Raw genomic sequence first — 23,917 nt, 5'->3', positions numbered from 1 at the left:
TGCTTTGTCTTAATTGAAAATTGTGAAAAAGATTAGCTCAAAATAGAAAATGGTTTATGAAAAACTACTCAGTCGCTATAGCTTATTTTTAAAGCCTTTGCTTGCCTGCCTCATATGCTGGTGCAATGTTCCAAAATACCCCAAACCCTGCTTTAGTTCCTTTCTGGCTTTCTAGCTCTATTTTTTTACCATTCTGCATTGCATCTGTTTTGTTTTTTTTTAATCCTAAAAAAATTATGCCATATCACAATTAAGAAGAAAATTGGAGTTGCAAAGCCAACTGTAAAAAGCAGTAGAACCACAACATACAGGATATCTTCTGTTTTTGAGAGCAGTATGATATACATCCATGACCAACCGTGAACAGTTCTGTTTATAAATTAAATACAAGTTTAAGAAAATTATCTGTCTCCAAGGAGTGAAATAAGAGTGATTTACATTTTTCATACTGTTCTGTGGCATTGTCGTGGAGGGCCTGTAGGCCCGAACAGAGTCTTCCTTATGCCCCTGCATGCCTCGACATGTTTTTCTGCCAGGACCCCAGATTGTAAACAGGGTTGTGTAACACACACACACCAAACTAGTGTATTCCTGGGGTTCGCCCATGTGATCCCCATATTTGGGAGGGTCCAGGCAAACAGCTCCTACCTATTATGGTAAAGTTTGGCTTACTGCCAACCTGATTGGTCACTTTGGATGGCCAAAGGGCCATTAATCTCGGCCCACAGTCTATAAAGAGGGGTGCAAAGGAGCACCGCATGTTCAGATTCAGACTCAGCTCTGTTCAGATCTGTTCAGCTCAGCTCTCTGACCCACGTTGCAACGTACTGCTGCCCTGACTCACCTGCAAGGCCCAGACACAGAGTCTGGCCCTCACTTGCATTGCTCTGATGCCCACTGAGGCTAAGACCTCATGCTCTGATTCAATTCACAGTTAACCTGTCTGCGTACCTTAGATGCAGAAGCTCATTCAAGCCTGCACCCCTACACATATAAGGAGCCGATAGCCTCCTACGCTTAAAAGCCAGCTGTGCATATCAGCCAGCTATCTTGATTTATCTATGGAGCTCAATCTCCCAGCAGCTTGGCACACTGCATGCCCACTGCTTTTGCCTGGTGAAAGCCATAGGAGCTAAGAGAACCAGGAAGCAGACATTCTGGACTGTCTGCCAACACACACACACACACAGCCTGAACCCATGTGCAGAAGACCGTGCCAGAGCCAGCATGGACATTCTCCTCCTGTTCCTGGAATCCTGCCAGCTTATCGTCCCTGGACATGCAGTATCCGAAGCAGCAGCAGCATCGACGCAGAGATCGTTCCATGCCAGGAGAACAAAAGGTTAGAGAAACCTGTTTACCCCAGAGACTGGGAAGATTCATCAATTCCCTCTCAAGCCGGGAAGATTCCAGCCACACAGAGTCCACAGGCAGAGCCCCTGGAAGTCCAGACACTGGGCACAGGCTGTGACACAACCCCAGGAGGGTGATTAATAATTGAAAACAACACTTTTAAGTAAGCTTTAATTCCTCTGTGATACAAGTTGCCTCTGCCTTAGAGCAGACAGAGTTTCAGCCCACCCTGCTGGGCTATTAGCAATAAGCTCCCAAGCATCACTAAGCCAAAGGGAAATCTCTCTGTTTATAGTTTGAAATAGTTTTACCAGTTATTGACCTGTATATATTATACTTCTAAATTGTTTTCATAACCTTGCACAAAAGAACTAAACAGTGGTTGGGGGTGGCAAGAGTTTGTAAATATTAATTTTAATAAATTATATTTTATAAAAATTAATACTGCCTCAAATTAGTTTCTCACCTCCGCCAAATAGGCGTAGGCATAGAGAACCCCCCTCTGCAACAGGCATTATGGAGAAGCAGCCAAAAGAGCATCAAGATGTCAATGTGCAGCTTAAAACACTTATGTTACATCCACTTTATTTCAGTACAGCACCAAGAAGGAAATAAATCGGTGTACATTTTATGTGAAGAAAAGCTGTAAGAAGATAAAGCATCTGATAAAATATACAAATGTTACACACTACCATACTATTTAATGTGGAGAAAAAGCCTACAGAGATGGTATAGAAAAGGTCTTCTGTTCACTCAATTTGTCCTTGGTCTTTTCTCCTGTAACTTTAATTCTTTTTTTCACTGTTAGAAATGATTGACAGCCTTACATGGAGTATTTTCCAGCAACATCTGCAAACAAGTTCTCAGTCTACTTTCTAGGCACCTATTACAAAGGGAAAGCTGCAACTGGGGTAAAGTACAGCTTTTGAAAGCTGTACTTTTAGCAAGGGTAGATGAAGGTGAGAATGGGAGCACATGTCCCAGGTCAGCTCTGGCATGTCAAGAACAAAGCAGTTGATAGAACGTGATCTTTCAAAACCACTCAGGGAGACTTTGACATTAATTACAGTACATTCCATTCTCTGTACACCTCTGTAAATCTCACCTCTGACATTAAAGAAACTCTTCAATCCTAACCTCTGAGCTTTGCAAATTGGAAACAAGGGAGTCCTTTTTATCCACAAAGCAGCCATTTACTAACCAAGTGCTAATTTATCTATTTTCTTTAACCAGACAATAAAGAATAGACAACATATATATTCAATTGTTTATAGTGACAACAGAGCCTTAGAAGGACCTTTTTATTAAGTAGACAAGTTATGCAGTTTTATTGCTGCCAGCCAAGACTTTTTTCTTTCAAGTTATTGCTAACATGGCTTTGTAAATATTTACATTTTGCAGCTATCATCAGAAATTTCATTCATTTATAAGCTTGGGCTTTCTTCTTATGTTTTAAACCTCTGACACTAAAAGTTAGTGTGCTTCCCATTTGTTTCAGCTCTCTATTTAAATAAGCTCTTCTGTGTTTTTGAGAAGGTTATTGACACTGATGGCAAAACACACAAAAAGAACCTTTAAGGTGTGTCAGATCGTGGGAGATAACCCTTCAGTTAGTTCTACAGGCTAAGCACACAAAAGAAGGAAAGAAATTAAGTTCTCATCTTAAGGAATAAAATACAGAGAAGCTTGTGTATAGTCACAAAACAATCTACTGCTGTTGCATTGAATCCCTTTCTAATGATATCTCAACCAATGACTCAAACATCAACATTTCCTCCCATATTCTATTTATGTCTACTCTTCAGGATTTGTCTACATGTAAGTACTGGTATTGGGTGTAGGATTAGACTTTCCACCTCCAACTACTTTTGAGACAAAATAGTTCTTCTACTTTGAAATACCTCCCTGCCCTGCATGTGCCTTAGGATGGCATCTAGGAGGATCTGTTCCACAATCTTCTCAGGCAGAGAGGTGAGGATGACAGGTTAGTAGCTTCTGGGGTCCTGTGCTGCGACGGAGAGGGACGGGGAGGCAGCTTGATGCAAGCTAAGTTCCAACTTTATTAGGCAACATACAGGATTTATATACTTGGTCAGAAGGCATCAGAAGGCTTAACATTTCTACATATTGATTACTGGTTTTATCACATGCCAAATCGTCTTTTCTTCCAATCTAAATTCTGTCTGCCACATCTGGCTCCCGTGGAGCAACAGTCTTTAGCATATTCATCAGATAAGAAGGACAGGCATATTCATCAGATGGCAGGACAGTCTCCTTGCTTCTCCTAATTAGATCACTCTGACTCAGACAGTTTGTGCCCAAGGCTCATGTTGACACTGACCCTGATTGACCATAGTTCTTCATTAACGACCTGTGATCCCACAGTCCTGCTTTCTATCCTTTTTAAAAATGGATGTAACATTTCTTTTCTTCCAGTCACCAGGGCCTTAGCCTTACTTTCAGGACTCTTCAAGTATCGTGGAAGTGTCTGAACAGCTTGTAGCCATCGACAGCCACACTCCAGTCTGTGATGGTTTGCGAGTACCCCGCCCCTCAAACTTTAGAAATCACCCAGACTAGTCTCAGCTGGCTCTGGGAATATAAATGAAGCTATTTATTTACAGCTAGCACAATATACAAGCAGATATTTACAGTATATACAGTTATATACAGAAATACACAAGGTAAAAGGTAATACAGAAACACAACTCCCCTCCCAGAAACCTGAGTCCCCAGGAGGGGCTCTCAACCACCTCTGCACCTTCCCCCTGCCCCTCTCAACCTTACCCCAGTCCTAAAGAAGAATAGAGGCTCAGCCAAGAGGTTAAGAAGCAAAGGTGAGTGGAAGGTGAGGTTAGGGAGATGCAGCTCAGTCAGAAGCCCAGCCAGAAAGTGAGACAAAATGGCGAGAGTGTTATCTAATGTTTTCGTTTCTTCCTCAGCAAGACTCTGAGGGAAGCAGACATCACCATTGTTTTCCTTTCACAGCCTACAATCTAGTTCTTCTCACCAAAACATTCTAGCTAGCTTCAAACTAGCACACAGTCATAGGATTCATCCCACCAAGTTTCCATAACTGCCACTACGTTGCAGGTTTCCAATTCCTTGTTGCTCATGCTGTGGGCATGGCTCTGCATCATCTGCAAACTCTCTACGCAACCTGTACCAGTGCTTCGCCACCCTCACAGTAAATAATTTCTTCCCAATGTCTAATCCAAATCTGTCCCCTTTCAGTCTGAAGTTTCCACCCCTTGTCCTATCACTACACTCCCCCTCTAAGTACTGGAAGATGGCTGTAAGGTCCCCCTCGACCTGTCACTTCTCTAGGATAAACAACTTGAAATCTCTCAGCCTCTCCTCATAGGAGAGATGCTCCAGCCTCCCAGTCCTCCATGTGGCCCTCCTCCGGACCCAACTCAAGCAGGTCCATGACACTGAGGGCCCCAGAGATAAACACAGTACTCCAGGCGAGGTCTCACAAAAGCAGTGTAGAGAGGAAGAATTACCTCACTCAATCTGGCCACATTTCTTGTGATACAGCTCAGAACACTGTTGGCCTTCAGTGATGCAAGTGCACATTGTCAGGTCACATTTTTATTCTTGTCAACAAACACCCTCAAGTCCTTCTATGCAGGACTGCTCTAAAAATCCACTAATTCCCCAGACTGCATTTTGCTTGGAATTGCCCTGACCCATGTGCAGGACACTTTGCACTTGGCTTTGTTGAACTTCATGAGGTTTGTACAGGCCCACTTCTCAAGCTTGTTAAGGTTCCTGTGGATGACATCCCATCCCTACAATGTGTTGATCACATCACACAGATTGTTGAGACTGGTATACTTGCCGAGGATGCACTTGATTCCATTGCCCATGTTGCCAAGAAAGATGTTAAACAGTGCTGATCCTGATATCAACTCCTACTTGGACATAGAGCTGTTGACTACAACTCTTTGAGTATAGGTCACTCAAATGTTAGGAATTGTCTTTACATGGTTAGTCACTAACTGAGGAATGCAAGTGTAGGAAACCAGCATTCTGAAACTTAGCTGGTATTTCCTCCTACTGAAGAGCTGTCTATCAAAACCCCAAACTAAACAGTCAACAAACAAGACCCAAGTAAGATCAATGCAGGAACTTAAGCACAGACATCAGCTGCCACTGGCCATCTCACTATTTGACTGCCTTGGTATTTATGATGAATATGCCCTTTTCTCCAACTGAATTGTTGCCAATACAGCATTAGAAGACCCTGCTTTCAACAAAACTCAAGAAATTGTTTCTTTTGAAATATTTATTTCCATATTTATAATTTTCCTACTTAGAAACAACACTTTCCTGCAATTTTTCGTATCAAACAATTAAATCTAAATCTCTACTGACAAGCAAAGTAACTTCTGACAGTAATTTTAAGGATACAACACAAACAATGAATGAACAATTTTATTTATACTTAAGCTACACTTTCTGTTAATAACCGCTTCACATGCTTTGATAAAGTAAAGAAGACAACAAATTGCTGTAGTTTTCACAGTTTATGGAGGGAACATCTCTCTGTCTCCAGACCGTCTCTTAGAATTTAACACGAGATCTTTAACACTTTGTATTACCGTTTAAGCAGTAAATGTGGATAACAAAATCATAGAATGAAAAACAATTTAAATGTATATAATTTAAAATCCAACACCAAATTTCACAAAACTTGTATGTATTATCAAAGCAGTTTTCATTTAATATTTAAATCTTACAAATACCTGAACATTTTAATCACTGTATATGTGAACTGGTGCTTAGATGCTTCCCAGGCAAATAGCTCTGTAGCCAGAGATTAATAAAACATTAGAGCAGAAAGGAAAACAAAACTCTCCAGTTTCATATCGCACAATTCAAGTTTATTCCATTCATTCTTGCAACACAAACTTAAAAATACAGTATCATTTAGCATTCTGAAGTCTATGAACCATGATAATGATGAACCCAACTGTGTCAAAACAGTTAACAATTATGAAAAGAGGAAGTCAAATATCAAAATGTACAGAGCACTGATAATTTTCTTTCATTACTGCGTAGAAAGATGATTGTTTATCCATTTACAAAATATAATTAAGACAAATTCATCTTGAAATTTTGCATGCAACACTGCAATTGCTTGACGTAGGACACTCCATTCTTACCAGCCTCTTCTACAAATAATTCAATGCTATGTTCAAGGATCAAATTCCATTTAACTGTTGTACTTCTTTTGCCATTTGCTCCTCTTAAGAAAAAAGAGCAGAAGGTACAAAATCCAAATTATATTTAAGGTTATAACTTATTCAGTACAAATTTCAAAGGAAAAGGTTTAAGAACAGAGTAGATTTCCAAGTGTATGCAACTCCAGTCAAAGTATTCAAATTCAGTTTATAGAATGTGAAATAATTTACAGATTGGTATTTTCCTATAGTTAGGACCCACTCAAAGACAGAGGCAGTTATCCATTATTTTTCCACAATATAACTATCAAAGGGGAGTAGGTGAACAGGCCTAGTTTTTAGACAATTAGAAAAGAATAGCTTTTATTGTTACTTTTTTCCCTTGTCTTTTTTTTCTTTTTTTTTTTAAATCCGGGGTAAAATAATCGATCACTTCTTGTTTAGTGCAAAAAGCAAAAAAGTATTTCTTCTTCATGATCCAAGCATTAAGTGACATCTTTTAACTATCCTGAAAGGCATCTCGGGTATATATTACAGCCAAACTGACACTTGTCTCATTGACGTTTATTTGTATTTTTTCCCCCTCAAGAAAAAACACAATTGTAGAAAAAGGGAGACAAAATAGCTTCAGTGCATCACTGCAAGAGTTACTACAAACATTATGTTTCTTTAATATGATAATGCTCACTTAAGTGAGAGTTGATGGGCAGGAACAAAACCAGAGGTAAAAAAAAAAAAGCAAAAGCAAAAGCAAAGAAAGACAACAACAAAACCCAAAAACCATTATGGTGAGACAACTTGACACTAATCAACTCAAAAAACTTGAATAATCAAATTTTCCACGTAAAAACAGATTGCAGTTTTCTAGACTAATATTTCAGTAGCTAAGTATTTAATAGCATAATACAGATGTAAATGTATGCCATAGATGGTTAATTTCTTAGCTGAATAAAGAGTTAAACCTATAGTCTGTGTTCACACTATTACAATGACATGACAATCCAGCACTGATCAGAGATTAAAGAGTTCTTTTTTTTAAATAGTTATTAAAAGCACTGCTCACCAAACATGCATGTTCTTTATCAGCAGCTCACCAATTGATTTATCACTGATTTCCAATCCTTCAGCTCTTCCTTGCCTCCCATCTCCAAGAAGCATAGTAATTGCACTGTACAGTTTATGGCTAGTGCTGATTGTTTTCTCCATTGACTTTCTTAAGGGATGTGTACATGTAAATCAGCTTCTGCTCTCATTTTACAGTCTAAATGCAAAGCTTTTTATAGCTGAGGCATTCAAACATACCACACAACATGATTCAAGTAAAACTAAGTCTTCATTAAATATGAGTAGTTGTCACCAGCCTACTTCTACATATCCTCTCAATTTCAACAGTGATATCAAAATAGTATCGGCTACTTTTGTTTAAGAATTCATCATGAGACATTATGTACATTTGGGTTTTGTACTACATTATTAGAAAATCTGAAATCTCTATTTCAAAGAAAAAAGAGGATGCAGTTTGTGACATACACTTTTCTGTTATAAAAACTGTTAATTCAGTATTGAGTGAAACAGAGTCTAGTGAAAACTTTCAAGATGAAAGCCAAAAGCTCAAACATTCCTGAGGACTGTAAGACACGTCAGGAATTCCTACAACTTCATTAAATTCCTTCCCATGAATTATCAGTACTGTCATACTTGCAGTTATTGTAGTCTTACCTAAAAGTCAATGGGTAATGTGCAACAACTGCACTGGGAACTGCCAGAACAAGCCCTGTGCCTTAATGAAATTTAAGAGATTTCATTCAGCCAACAATGAAACACCAATTCCACGATACGCACAATTAGAAGTGTTTGGTTTCTTTCCTTCAGGAGTTAGAGCAAGACTTCTACTTGTATATCTTGCTATTCCTAACATCTGAACTTAGAAGTTTACATGTATTTCAAAAGCTTACCAGAACAATTTAGCAACAACAGTCACCTGATATGAATGTCTAAATAATTACTGATCATTTTCCACATTTGACTTGATTATCATTGCCTACCAAACTCCGGTAGCTGTTGCACCTGTCTACAAATTTTATGCTGACATGGTGAGTAAAGAAATTCCATCTAACAATCCTTTTGCAAATAACTACACTGACATTTTGAACTCTCTCCGCAACAATTGCTTAGAACATCTGTCCTGGACTAAAAGAAACAGGGGAAAGAAAAACCTCCAATTTAAGCACCCAAAAGTACCTCAGCAGATATTCTGGAGTGTAACACTACTATGCCTCAACTGATCTTTACCAGTTTACTCAGGAGGTCAGAAAAACATTAGTGTGACATCCAATTAGTCATTATAAAGAAGAGCTTCAATAACTAGTATCAAAAATCCTCAAAACTGCAACATAAGCTTTAGGCAGAAGAAGAAGAAAGCTACTCAATGAGAGAGAAAAGCAACCCAGACACCTACTTTACTACACTTTAGATTATGGCAGACAGTAACAGCATGGGACTATCGTCTCCTTCACAATTAGTTTCAGGTATATAGCGCAGTACTTCCATCTAAAGCAACCTTTCAACAGAAAACAGTACTAACCTAAGAGGTTCACAAATCAAATATTCAAGATCATGGTCTGTCTTCCTTCTGCCATTTTCACTAGAAACGGGAAGAGATTGAGCACTGAAAAGAAGTCCTAGAGGGACACTGTTCATAATAGTTTTCAACCCTCTCCAAACATTATCTTTGATACAAGTCCCTAACTAGTCTGATTCATAAAGAATTTCCCTCCCCCCCAAAGTATTTAGCTGAAGAAGCTGGAAGATGCAAAAAGTGACAGACAGGCAGCAGTGTGAGGCCACAGGAGAGACATTTAAGATTATCAGTCCACCCGTCACTGAAGAAGAGTTTTGATTGCCTGGTTGTCAGTGGCTTCAAAGGCAGTTAGTCCATCTGGGCCTTTCACAGTCTTATCAGCACCCTGTAAAGACATTGAGAAGGATTATCAATTCATAAAACCAGGCTGTAATAGCATTAAGTGTGTCACAACAATCACTTCTTATCTCGGATGATTCTACTGAATACCTGTGGCTTTTTAGTACAGTGCACTTTTTCCTTTAGAAACCAAACAGGCAAGTTCTGTGTACGAAACTATTCGGCACACAATCTTAAGTTTCAAACTTTACACTTTACGACTAGAAAAAAAGTCACATAACTTCTGTCACACAGCAAGATGCAAGATCAGCAAATTATCAATTAATCTTGGATAGGAAGAGAAGGATTATTTGTTGTTTATTTCCAGAAACTACTTTTAAAAATGTAAGAATTCAGTGTCCTACACTTGTACAAGGTCCATGGTGCAACAATCTTTTTCACATGCTAAATTAGACAGATAATGCCTGGTAAGGCTTACTACTAATCATATTATTTTCTTTCTATATCATAGAAGACTACATCCATCTAGAATTGTGCTTCTCTCGCATACTGAAAGAAATCCATATAAATAAACCTCCAAATCATTCTAAGTCCAAAAGTGATAAAGTTGGATGAGTTTTGCACACACTTAACAGGCTATAAAACAGAATAGTGAGGCAATAGGAGGATAGGGAATAAAAGAAATGCTCCCTCATGGCAAACTGCAGAATAGTAAGTGCAAACAGAGCCCTAGTGTCAGAATTATGGTAGGAGGGTGAAAGCAGAAGAGTGATTAACTAGTCATGTTTGTTTAGAGCATTGTGTAGTCATTTACATAAAACAGTAAATTCAGACTATATTGTAAATAGACAACTGTTTTGTTCGGTGGCAGTCAGCTGCAGGGCAGGGAAAAAGGGGTCTGCTATCAAAGAAAGAGCCTCCATTAAAGAATTCAGAAAGGGATACTTATAGTTGCAGTAACTCCTTCCAGGCAGGTAATTTTCTCTAGTTCTCTAGTGTATTTCAGATAGCAGAATAAAGGCATACATTTGGGGTATATGTTATAAATTCAATGGAGTGACAGGAGCCCAAACAGTGGGCAGTATGGTGCAGTATGACTGTTTGTTGGGTATGGACATGGGCTGAATTGGTCTGTTCCCAAGAAGAGACTAACTGGTTATTGCAAACATACACTTTGGCTAAAGCCACTGAAATCTATTGACTTTTAAATAGTTAATTTTCCCCCTAAAAAAACCCACAAAAACCTGAGAGATTAAACAAGTCTTTGGCAGTTTAAGTCTCAGCTGTACCATGAGAGGAAGGCAACCATGATAGTAGTAATGGCTTCTTTTGCAGGTGTTATTTCTACTGCTTGGATAACACTCTCAGATAAAAATCCATGTGGAAATCAAAACGGCTTCAAAGCTGTTCTTTGACATTAGATCAGAAAACCTGAAGGCCCTCAGACTTGAAGAAAAATGCCAGCAGTCATCTCAAATCAGAATTGTGAGGACTTTAAAAGACACAACTGTCAAGTGAAGTACCTTTAAAGCATAAAGAGATCTTTTAGCTTAGGCACAGGACTGGTTTACACCCTCATGCATATTTGCACTTCAGAAAAGTTATGGACATGTAAGACTCAAGTTTCCATAACAGCTTTACTAAACGTAGGATACAAGGTTCATGACTACCTAAAGGGAACACCATTTAATAATCTCAGTGCCAGTAAGTGAGGAGAACAGCTACTTACCTAGGCATTTAAAATAATAAGGAAATAATAAAGGTCAGGTCGAAATAGCTTTCACTGTCAGAAATAAAACACTGTCTAGAAGAAAGTTAAATGAGAAGTTCATAAAAATGCAGTAATCCCATCATATTCTCTACTTCCCCAAAGTAAAAAGCTATTCATATTTTATGTTTGTGTGATGTTCTTTTCTTAAAATACACACAAATATATATAAACTCTCATTATTTGCCAGGAATGTTTGCCCTCTTAAACCACTGAGGAAAGCGAAAGTGGTTAAAAAATGTTAAACATCCTCTGAAGGTACAATAGCTACTAGGACACAACTGCAGCTCAGGAAAGGAAGAAAACCAAACCAAACCATGAAGGCCGCAGGTAAGAACAACACAGAGCTGACACCAAATCCTGTGAAACTGGAACTGGGGGTATTGAATAAATCTGGTAGAAGACTGGTACCCTAATGGTAGAATATATTCCAGTATTATGTTATTTAACATTAAAACAGAACTGAAAAGGCAGAAGTGAAGAAAACGAACACAAGACATGACACTTCTTCTTCACTTTGAGATCACACGTCAGTGATTATTATTGATGATACTGAAGCTGGAAAATGACTGCTGACACCTGGTAGAGTGTGCACTTGCAGCCACTAATGAACATTAAAACCACATTGTACACTCTGTTTTGGCAGGCATAACATTCTAGACTTTCTTACTTTGTCCTGCTTTTTTTTAAAGAGAGCTGACAGAATGAAACTCTCAAATGAATTGGAGAAAAAACCCCAGAATTATATTTGGAAAGAGAGATGCAGAAATTACAAAGTAGATACAACACCCATGGCAACCCCCTTGAATCTTCTCTCAGTCCAAAACTAAAGCTATAATCCCCAGTGCTCCAATCTTTCCCCGCCCTATGCCTCCAGAGGCCCCCAAAACAGGCCTACTCCTTACATATTTGTCCTGATAAAAGCAGGTCCCACCTGACGCAAGGCTGGAGGAGGAGGAAAGGAGGACAACTGGATTTGCAGTAAATTTATAAAGAGATAGCAGAATTATGGGATTGAATAACAATCTTCTAGTCCCTAGAGGATTTTTTTTAACCTCACAATTCCCAACCTGGGACATACTTGTACCAGTGAAATTCATTCTCACTGAGCAAGCAGCCACAGTTCCTTTTACAAGCATGTATTGCACTTTCCTTTTTGCCTCCTTTAAATTCTCATCCCACCTACAATTACAGCTGGATGTTATTTTTATACAAAGATCAAGACCACTGCTATTAAGCGTGATGGGTTGAGTAAGGTAATTGCACATTATATCATTTAATTACATTTTTTATCTCAACCCAGATGACTTTTTGTGTTACTTTCCCTCCTGTCTGTGAGAGGAGGCTTGTGCAAGTAGACTGTGTTAACCCAGGACATTAAGCAAAACCAGTATTTGGATTTTACCTAACCTATTTCTTCACTAAAAAAAAAAAGAGTTAAAACCCCATTGTTGTTAAAACGAACTAATGAGAGGCTTTCTTTTATTAGAAAATGCACATATTTAATTACAAATACATTTCTCAGACAATGAAACTGTGCATCCCAACATTATTTCCTGTAATCAGGTACTTCTGAACAGAATCTTCCTAACATAAGGCACTAGCCAAATTTAAACTTGCACAGACCTTACACTCCACAGCTAAAGAATACAGACTTTTTTTGGAAAAAGGAATACAGCTGTGGCAAAAGTTATGCAAGCACTAGATAACCTTTAGTCGTGAACATTTGTGTATTTTTTCATAGAAAAGATGCTGCAAGGATGCATTAATCATTCAGATACGAAAATATTCCAAATACCTACTGTCAAATGATAACAGCTGGTGTTTCTTTAGCTTATTGAAACTAATAAAATTGAATTAGGCTGTCAAAATGATGATGAATAGGACAGAGGATCTCTGAGGAAAATAAATTATCAAGAACAAACATAAACAATGGTAATGGAGAGAAAATTAATAGGATAAGGCAAGTGTGGGTATAAGGAGTATCATAGGGTTGGCTGAAGAAACGTCGGCTTCATCCTTTCTACCTATTTCATGTCTTATTTTCAAATTTCAACTGAAATTAATCTATGTCCTACAAACACAGTGTCACAATAGAGCTCGATGAGCAGGCATTTATCTCATGGCAACAAGCAAACACCATCTGTCATTTACAAAGGAACATCTTTGTAACAGAGGCTACGTGAGCAGTTAAAGAGAGAAACTGAGTTCTATTGTGCATCTACAACAATTAAAATCAAATCCAGGAAACCACCCTCTGGAACAGGTAGGTGACACTGCAAAACCTTAAAAAGAAAATATCCAATTAAAAAAAATTAAATTTTATACAGATACTGTGTTATCACACTGTTTGGCTTCCATTTGTGATGAGCACCAGCCAAGAACCTCAAAACAGTCCTCTGAGGAATAACAAGAGAAATAAATTCTGCTTTATCATATAAAAGTCTTGTTGAAGGTTACTTTTAATGCCATAACACAAATTGGTGCTTCTTAAGGGATGATAGTTGGTATAATGGCTTCAACTATTAGAATAATTTACAAAAAAATCTATTAGTAATGTGACATGTACATTATAAACTTTTGTACAGATTGAACTGCTAGTTCAATCTGGTCCTCCAGATCTTTCAAGTTAGGCTCTTATGGGCTTATAAGATGTTTCACTACACAACTGTGTGTGACACCAGTATCAACAGCAACCTAGGTAGGCTATATCAGTTTAAGATCAAGTAGCCATTCTAATCATTCTAGTCTGTGTAAGAGCATAGAAGCTTGATTAGGTGTCTCTAGTATTTATAATTATTTATCATCCTCAGAAAGTGAATTATGCCAAAATTCTTTTAATATTTTTACTGCTTTCAGTGAAAGATTGTTTAAATAACACTTTGCAGTTACACTACATTAATAATTAACCAGCTTCCTTCCTTCCAATAAACAAATCTTCTACAGTATCAGGAAATTAAAAAAAAATCTTACTGGTCACCTTGACTAAGATAACTTTTTTTCTTATTTGGCACTTAGGTATTTTTTTTTTGCATTTTATGTTTGATTAACGTCTGAAATTTTTTTTCACACACTCCTCCTCGTTTCAGCAACTCTGGAGTCTCACATGAAGGCTTTAAGAACACCCCTACAAATCATATACTTCAAAAGGCAGTACAGAACGTTAGCTTCTAACAATTTGATTTCCACCTGCAATTTCCACCTGCATGTAACAAAATTTATTTGCATTGAATCTAATCCTAGCAGATGAAGAGGAACAATAATCTCTAATTCCTTCCACTACTCTACCTTGATCAAATTGATACCTTTTATGTATTTGCGGTATACAGACTAAGGAGATATACACCACTGTGCTCATCAGTTCTCACAACTTGTGAAAATATGTTAAAGAGGTTACTGACTTTTAGTCTAACAACTAAAGGGATATTCTGTGACAGAGACCATGTATGCAAGGTGTCAAATAACAGAGCAAAAGGAAGGCAGCTGAAAGTAGGTAGATGTAAAATAATGACGCTTTCTAGCAGTAAGTACAGATGTTGTATTTACAAAATCAACAAAGAACAGCTTTGAAGAAAAATCTTAAATATATTGGTCCATTATTTGCACCTGCAGTTCCACTATTTACATTCAACATTTTACCTTCATTTACAGTAACAATAAAATACACAAAAAATACCAAGGAAAAGCATTAAGCAGTCAAACAGCCATTTTTAGAACTTAAAATAAGAGCCAAACTATCTGACCTGAAGTCTCTCATTCTGCTATTGAAGAACATATGAAGTCAGACTTATGTCATAAACAAGGTGGAACAATTAATGTTCAAACAAGAGTTGTTAAGATAGAAGAGAAAGAACAATCCCATACCATACGAGGATGTGCCTCAGAGTGAGCTGATGAGCAAATCTGCAGTTCATCAGCTAGCCCACATGGACAGAAACAAGCAGTTATAATGCAACACTTTTTTTATCCCATCTCCTAGACCAAGTTCACATTCTTTTAACAGTTTGCACTTTGTAAAACTGTCTCATCTTTATGACCATTGAACTTTACCAATGTCATTCGAGTTTATCAAGTACAGAGATCAACATATTCTCACAAGTTGTGTGAAAAATAGCTGGTTCATTAATACCCTTGCTGACAGAGACTACAATGAATGCACTATCCCTACTAGTTGCCAGACAGTTCATGATTGAACTTAAGTTTTGAGGCATCTTGTTTATTGTTTCAGAAACTTCTTTAGTTTGTAAAACACTTCAAAACAGAAGCTGAAAAAATATCATGTGGTAAAAAGGATACTTTTTTGTAATATGCATATAATGCTCCTAAATGAAGGATCAGTGCTCAACAAAATTTAATCAGGTTGGATGCACCATTACGAATCCTAAATTAACAGCCATAGTATTTCTTCACAGAAGGACTAAACATTAGACAGGAAGCGAGGAAGAGTGAATTCATGTAACATTAAGGAAGTAAAAAAAAAAACACCTCAGAAATGACATGAAATCTTTTAGCTAAATGATTTAAGTGGGTTCATATACTGAAAATGCACTGTTAACTTCCTCTTTTCAAAGTAAAACTTGAATTAACTATTGTTTTGTCAAATGGATCCCTTTTGCAACATGGATCAAAAGGAGAACAGAAACAGATTAAGTTTATTCTTCCCAAGAAAAAAAATATTTACAAGCTCTACCACACAGAAGGCTTGTCTTCCTACTCTTATTTCCCTTTACTCTGTCAAACCAGATGAATTTTCAGTCATCTGGCAAAAGCACAGGAAAACCACTTCACAGTGGAGATTCCATCACATGAAATACTTAAGCAGCTGCCACAGCTAAATCCCATTCCTCCCTGTCAGCCAAAGAAACGCATTTTTCTTTGCCTGGTTTGCTGTTAACTGCTCTCTAGCCAGAGCTCACATGACTATTAGTGGTCACTATTACTTCTGCTATACTGCAAAATTTCTGAGACTCTCCCTTCTCCATAACCAGAATACCCTCTCTGATCTAGCAATATAAACAACATTTGTTTCATGTTTTGAACTTACCTGGAGCATCATCTTATTGGAAAAAAAGTCATAATAATACAAACTTTGCTGATAACTTATTCTAAACATTTGTATCTCACCTTTGACAGAAGCAACTTCACACAGGAAACATGGCCCTCATAGACTGCTGATAGGAGTGGTGTGATATTGTGTTTGTCTGGAGCCTGTAAATTCAGACACAGTTTATTGAACCACAAGTTCACACAGTGTTAAGAGACTGCTCTTAACTTTTAAACTTTGTTTTGTCAACAGTAAGTGAAAATAAGGATTTAAGCCTATTATCCAGAAATTCTTTCCCTCACAATTTTCTACTCTCTTCTAAAAGGGAAACTCATTGTTTAAAAAACAGACAGATAACTCCAAGGTTTACTTCCATAAGACTTCTAGGTATCCCAAAGTTCATCTGTTTTTTTTAGGCAAGTTATGGAAAGGGGTTTTAGCAGGAAAATTTTGTCCAATTTAAAGGCACTACTCCAAATTCTCATTTCCTAGGCAGCCTGACTTCAGAAATTAGTTTTAGCTGAGACACGGTTTGGACAGTCTCACCCTCTCTCAAAAAAGGAAAGATTAAGAAACTTATCAACTGTAAGGTTTTTTTCTCCTCTCCAGACAGAAGACTCTAAGGAGGAAAGAATCTTCCCAGACACCAAGGAAAAAATTCAAGCAATTTCAGGGAAAACATTCAGGCCATTTTTTAAAGGACTAAGGTCAAGATGTCTTATCCATTACCTTTCAGACAATTATTCTAAAGCACATCACTTAGGGTGTATGGTTAAAGTATTTAGAAACTTCTATTCATGGAGAACTATAGTGTTTCAAAGTGCTACTACAGACCAGCCAAGTTTTTTTTACAACAAAAAGTGATGCATTTCAACCTATAGGAGAATGATTGAGTTTGTACAAGTAAGAACATGTACTTCATGCAAACTTTATTTAGATGAGATTATTGAATTTATTTTTCTAACCAGAGTCATGGGAAATTTAACATTTTTTACAGCTATAAACAACTTTTCATAGTGTGTCCAAAAATACTAAAACCATGAAATCTAATTTTAAGCTTCTAACCTCTAGGAGACCAACTTTCAAATATTTCTAAATGCATGCAAAAAAAGTTTAATCTAAATCTTTCAGTATCCATTTAGGCACTTATAACAATTCCTGATGTGTGTGAGAAGGAGCGGAAGAAGATCCTAACATCTTGGCATCTTCTTGCAAATTGTTGTACGTACGTTAATATCAGCTCCTTTCAATAGCAGAAATTCCAGAATCTCAAGCTGTCCGCAGTCTGCTGCATAGTGGAGAGGCTTCCTCCCACCTTCGAGTGTTCGGTTGACATCTTCACCCTTCAATGTAAAAATAATATAGTAAGAAAAATTTTAGAACTAACATACCAAGAAGAGCTTGAAACAAACCCAACACCTTCAAATACGCTGAAAAATGTCCATTCAAACATTGAAGTCATCATCCAAGAAAAATGAAATTAAGTTGCTTGATATCCTTTCTCCCCCATGCATTCAAGACTGCAAGACAACCTTGGTCCCTATTTTCGCACAGCATCTCAAGTGTAGCAAGTACTTAATTGCACTAGTAACTCATATGGTAAAAAGAAAAAAAAAGTCATTAGAGCTTGGAAAAAAATGCTTGCAGTGGCTTACTTTGTTTCTCCTTTGCCTCAACTTTTGCTTCTCCTTTGCCTCAACTGAGATCCTAGTTATCTGGATAAGTCACTTTACCTGCTTCCATGTATGCACACTGAGAAACCAGATGCATAGAAATACATCAGCACTGTAAATACTATCCAATTATGAAACTGTCATTCTGTTTTACAAATAGCATTTGCTAATTCTACAGGACACACAAAAAGTCTGAAGACAGTCAATCAAATCAGGACACAGTATTTTAATGCCACTCATACTAGTGGATTGAGACAAGTCTTAAGGCGTAAACAAAATTTAATTTAGTGAGCGCCTAATCAGCTTTGTTTCTTCACCTTGGGTTGTGCAATTAAGGATAAACCAACTTGCTGCAACTCAGTAATGACAAGAAGTTACTGGAAACCAGATATTGACAAGTTATGGGGTAAGTGAGGTCTTGTTTGTATATGCAAGTACTAGTATTTTAGGTAATAGCTAAATTTAGCACCATATTTCAAGCTCTGCATATCCACAGAAAAACAGTTAAAAGCATTTCAGCTTCAGCATCAATTCATACATCTCTGCAGAGGACCAGCAGTCCTCTCACATTTGCCAAGAACCTCTAGAAAGTTCACAGAATAGAAGACTTAACATATGTCTTCTAGACATTACATCCCATCTAAGAATGGAAAACAAAATTTTCACAAGAAAGTTTCATTCTGCATATAATGTTCTGTGTTATCAGTTTTATACTCTCATCGAAACAACAAGACAACCTCAGAATTCTCCTATCCACAAGACACTCAATTCTTCACAATACATCACTGAAAGTCAAAGCAACACTAAAGTGTTTAACTAAACAACTGTACATTCTGTGGTCTCTCAGGTCAGGACTTGGTTCTCACACTCCTGAAGGTTCTGGCTTCAAAACAGCACGAAGTAGAAGCAAGTAGCATGATTTTAAAAACTGCAAATCTTGCTACTGACTCTGAACTACATCTGTGTTTTCTGAAGCATGTTGGACTTCGGAAAAGATTGTTCTACTTTTATCTATGAATGGCATGTACTCTAAACAAAGTCTACTACAGCTTTAGCTATGTGGACTATCAACACTGTAGAATAATCTATAACATAAAACTCCAGTGTGACTAAATGAAGGTCTCTTTGTTAACCAGTAAAGTTCTTTCAGGTAGTATCATGAATTTTTTGCTGAATTTGAGTACAAAACAAAACACAGGTGGGGGTACATTAATGACTGTTCTAGCAGCAAACAGCCATACAGGTCGGAAAAGGAGAAGGAAGCAGTATATACTTAGTTTATCCAGAAAGTTAAGCTCTATCCATATTCTTACTTCCACTCTGCAACTTCCCATTTATTTTAAAACATCTGACACTGAATAGAATCATAGAATCAACCAGGTTGGAAAAGACCTCCAAGATCATCCAGTTCAAGCTAGCACCCAACCCCATCCAGTCAACTAGACCTTGACACTAAGTGCCTCATCCATTCTTTTCTTGAAGACCTCCAGGGACGTTGCCTCCACCACCTCCCTGGGCAGCCCATTCCAATGCCAATCACTCTCTCTGTGAAGAACTTCCTCCTAACATCCAGCCTATACTTCCTCTGGCACAACTTGAGACTGTGTCCCCTTGTTCTATTGCTGGTTGCTGGGCAGAAGAGGCCACCCCCCCACCTGGCTACAATGTCCCTTCAGGTAGTTGTAGACAGCAATGAGGTCACCCCTGAGTCTCCTCTTCTCCAGGCTAAACAACCCCAGCTCCCGCAGCCTCTCCTCATAGGGTTTGTGTTCCAGGCTTTTCACCAGCTTTGTTGCCCTTCTCTGGACATGTTCCAGCACCTTAACATCTCTCTTGATTTGAGGAGCCCAGAACTGGACACAGTACTCAAGGTGTGGCCTGACCAGTGTTGAGTACAGGGGAAGAATAACCTCCCTTGTCCTACTGAACACACTGTTCCAGGCTAAACAAGAATAAACAGGGAATATATCAACAGGGAATATAAAACAATTTATTTGCAACAATTGATGAAATAGTGATAGATACTGGCAGCCAAAATCACTATAGCAATGAATAGGCAAACACCCAACATCAAGAGAACAATCATTTTGGAGTGGATCTGATTGACTGTGTTGACTTCCTTGCGTTGAACCATGTGATGAGGGATGCGATTTCTCTCCCTAGAAGTAAAGCCTTGATCCTTTCAGAACCAACCATGTAAGTTAGAGCAAGCCTTTTAACTTTAGTAATACCGACCTCACTGGTTGAGACAGAGAGTTAGCAGGTGATCATGTGGGACTCTCTATCACATAGCAAAGGTCTGACAGTCTAGGAGTTAACAATATTAGAGTACTGCAACCAACCAAGGGATTTTTCCCACTTGTTTGGCTGCAGAATTTACTTGTTATCTTCGTTTATCTAGATACAGCTAGATACAGTTATGTTTCCTTTGTAACCAACTGGGGAAAGCATTAAGTGAACTTTTGTTAGATGTTGACTCAGTATATCATGCTACTTTGCAAAATAGAGCTGCAATTGAATTTCTGTTATAGACACATGGACCTGGATGTGGGGAGTTTGAGAGAATGTGTCATATGAATCTGTCTGATCATTCAGGTTTGATACACAAGTGCGTTCAAGAACTTGAAGATGGACTCTTGCACCGTAAAGAAGAAGATACCAGATGGCTTGTTGGGTTGTTTAAAGGATGGGGTCTCACAGGATGGGTTGTGTCTTTAGTTAAAACAGGGATTGTTGTACTTCTTGCAGTTGTCATTGTTCTCCTAATGCTACTCTGCCCAGTTGGTCTGCTGCAAAGGTCACTGCAGCAGGTCAATCAGTCTGTGTTTGTGGCACAAAAATGGGGAGTTGTGGGAGCTGAGGGAGTCAGCTAGAGTGCGTGTCTCTACCCTTCACACAAGATTAAGGTTAGAATCATAGTAAACTGGTATGCTCACCTTGTGTAACATTTGCATAGGAGCACAGCAAACTTAGAACAAAGAACTGAAAGTAGTCTGTGCCAAGATAGCCAACACCACACTGTTATCCAGTAAGAATGTTAAAAACAGTATTTTACCCAATCACTGTACTCCATAACTGGTAGAGTTACCACAATTTGTAGAATGGCATATAAAAAGACTGCTGCTATACTAATAAATGGCTTCGGCTGCTATGTCCACATATTCTTGTGTCGCTGTTACTTTGTCCATCACTAATTAATATATACACAACACTTTCTAGTTGAATCTATTCCTTCATCTGATTCACCACTTGGCACCTGAACACACCAGAAATAAGTAACTGGGATTTACAGTTCTATCTCAAGAATAGAAACTGAAAATTGTGACCTCATTAAATCCTATCATGTAGGCTAACTATATTACTAGAGCAGTATCTGTAATAATGGTGGCATTAAAATGCTCTTTCAGATTTAGAAACAACTTCATATCCCCATCTGTACTTGTCACATAGAAATAACTTCATCTCTCCATTTCATGCACTCCTTTCATCCTGGTTTCAATGAAGAAAACCAGATTTCATAAAATCAGATATCCTTAGAGTGTGGGAAAATATCCTATAGGAGCTTCTTGACTGTATAATTCCTGTCTCCATTAGTTTGCAAAAAGATGAACTCACATTATACTCTGTTGCATTAAATCCATCTATTCACATATAAAAGATTACTTTCTTATACAGTATTAGGTAACTCTGACATCTTAAATATAGCAGTAACTGTTGTCAGTGTGGGAAAAAAGATAAGTGAAAACTCCTCTTTCTATGAAAAAAAGTTTAAGTCCTATGGAGGAAGTATTTGGAACATTGTACCACATACTGTGTATACTACTTCCAAACCCTTCATAATTTATTATCTTCCCTGCAAGCTTTTGTTCATAGTGATTGTATTTAACTGAACAGAAATTGAGAGACAGCTCATCAAAAGTACTTCCAACAAGATTTATGGCAATAAAGAATTCAACTAGTGGAAATGAAGAGCGTCTCAGGTTTTGAGCATTGATGTTCCTCAGGTGTAGGAACAACAGGCAAATATGTGCAGACAAAAGGAAAGTAAAATTTAGGTACTGTACCTTTTTGTTTCTTTGTCACATTACAGTGCATGGCCTTTATATCAGAAGTATCACATTAGCAACACTCTTCCCTTTAAAGTGTATGGTGTAGCAAAACCAAAAACACTAAACCCTAAAACACTCCCGTTTTTATGTAAAAGAAAACACTTTAGAACAAACAGATGGAATTTAGAAATTTGGTATAGTGTCTGATTTCTACATTCATCTTCATGAGATGTGTTTTGGTTTTTTTTAAGAAAAAAAAGAAATTCCCAGTAGACAGCTAAGCAAGCTTTGGTACACCACATAACAATGATAGATGTGTAAGTGAAATGCAAAAATGTATTTTGAAAATATCATGGTCAGAAGTAAACTGTAATTTATGCTGTTACATATAATTTGAAGATATACTTTGCCATAACAGAAACTATACTGATATCCACGGAATGAAATATTTCCTTTCAGTCTAATTTGTAGTTTTTATATCTAAATACTTGCCTGGAAGAGTAAGTTTTATGTTTTAAAGTGGAACAGAGATAACCTGATCGTTGAAATTGTTTTTCAAATGAGAGCAATTTATTTATTCCTTAGTCTTCTGAAGGAAGAGCAAGATTGGACAAACTACACCTTAAAAAAACCCCCACCTTATAAATTATTAGCCATATATTCAAACTGTTTAGCAGACAGTCTCGCACTTCCACAATGGGGATGTGGGGTTCTGGAGAAACTGATGTGTATTAATCTTCCTCCTCCTTTTCTCAAAGTTTGAGTCAGGTCATAACACTTCATCCTTTACTACAAATTTCCAGATTCATCCATTTCAGGAAGACTTCAAAGAAACAAACGACAAAAAGGTAGCAACATACATATAACTATCTTTGTCATTCTAGTTGTACTCTTAAAAGATTCTATTTTAAGGATTTAAGACAAAGTTTACTGCTTAACCTATGTTCCTTTCAGTTGTATGTTCATACACTCTTCAATTGTTTACTGCTCTCACATGTCAGCTCTGTCCCAGCACTGCAGATCTGAAAATCTTGACTGAGCAATACTGAAGAAACAACTTGAAAACCCCCATACTACAACTTTTATTCTTCAAGGTCAATCATTCCACAATTTCTAAAATAATTGTGAACTTAAGTATATAATAGGTAAAATAAAAACTTTTGCCATAATTCTCTTTGCTATAACTGTAAAAACCTAGCCTTGGGCACTGTGGTAAAGGGTTGGACTTGATGATCTGTGAGGTCTCTTCCAACCTTGGTGATACTGTGACAGTCTTACATAATCAAGCCATGGGTCACAAACACTGGCAGTAATGAGACAAAACTAAAACACCATGCTTCTTGAGACCTGAGTAATAATCTAAAAATATAAGGACTACAAGCTTTTAAGTCTGACTCTCAGAATCACAAACTGTTGAAAGCTGAAAGGTAACTCTGGAGGTTAGCTAGTCCAACATCTCCTCAAAGCAGGTCCAATCAGGTTGGGCTGCTCAGGACATTACTCAAGTGAGTTTCATACACCTCCCAGGATGGAGAACTTCACAAGCTCTCTAGGTATAAGCCCCTCCCAGTGCTTGATCACCCTCACAGTGAAATATTTTCTCTTAACTGGAATTTCTCACATTCTATCCAGAACTGTTGCCTCTTACACTTTCACTTCTGTTTTTCAAGTGTTAACACTACTCAAAGCTACCTTTCAGTATGTGCTAGTTTGAAGCAAGCTGGAATGTTTTGGTAAAAGAACTAGATAACGGGCAGTGAAATGAAAAACAATTGTGTCTACTTCTCTCACAGTCACGCTGAGAACTCTGGGAAGAAGAAAAAAACATTCTCCATTTTGTCTCTCACTCTTGCTTTTGCCTTAGACCTGGTCACATCTCATTAACCCTGCTCCTACTAACCCTGCTCCCTAACCTCTTGGC

The 23,917-nt window shown here is 37.7% G+C and overlaps 1 protein-coding gene across 1 annotated transcript in view; it reads right to left on the bottom strand.

The window, feature by feature from the left end:
- Positions 1-6,220: 6,220 nt before the first annotated feature.
- The window catches only part of MTPN (myotrophin), a 38,453-nt gene continuing 20,756 nt past the window's right edge, over positions 6,221-23,917 (bottom strand). Inside the window, exons 2-4 of the mRNA XM_064155539.1 lie at positions 17,504-17,617; positions 16,355-16,438; positions 6,221-9,508 (exon numbers count right to left, since the gene is read on the bottom strand). Coding sequence (XP_064011609.1) covers positions 9,422-9,508; positions 16,355-16,438; positions 17,504-17,617 — 285 coding nt within the window. The 3' untranslated portion in view covers positions 6,221-9,421. The remainder of the gene's footprint in view (positions 9,509-16,354; positions 16,439-17,503; positions 17,618-23,917) is intronic.

The sequence above is a fragment of the Pogoniulus pusillus genome, chromosome 15, assembly GCF_015220805.1.
Source record: "Pogoniulus pusillus isolate bPogPus1 chromosome 15, bPogPus1.pri, whole genome shotgun sequence".
Taxonomy (NCBI): Eukaryota; Metazoa; Chordata; class Aves; order Piciformes; family Lybiidae; genus Pogoniulus; species Pogoniulus pusillus.
This window is presented reverse-complemented; position numbering and strand designations above follow the sequence as displayed.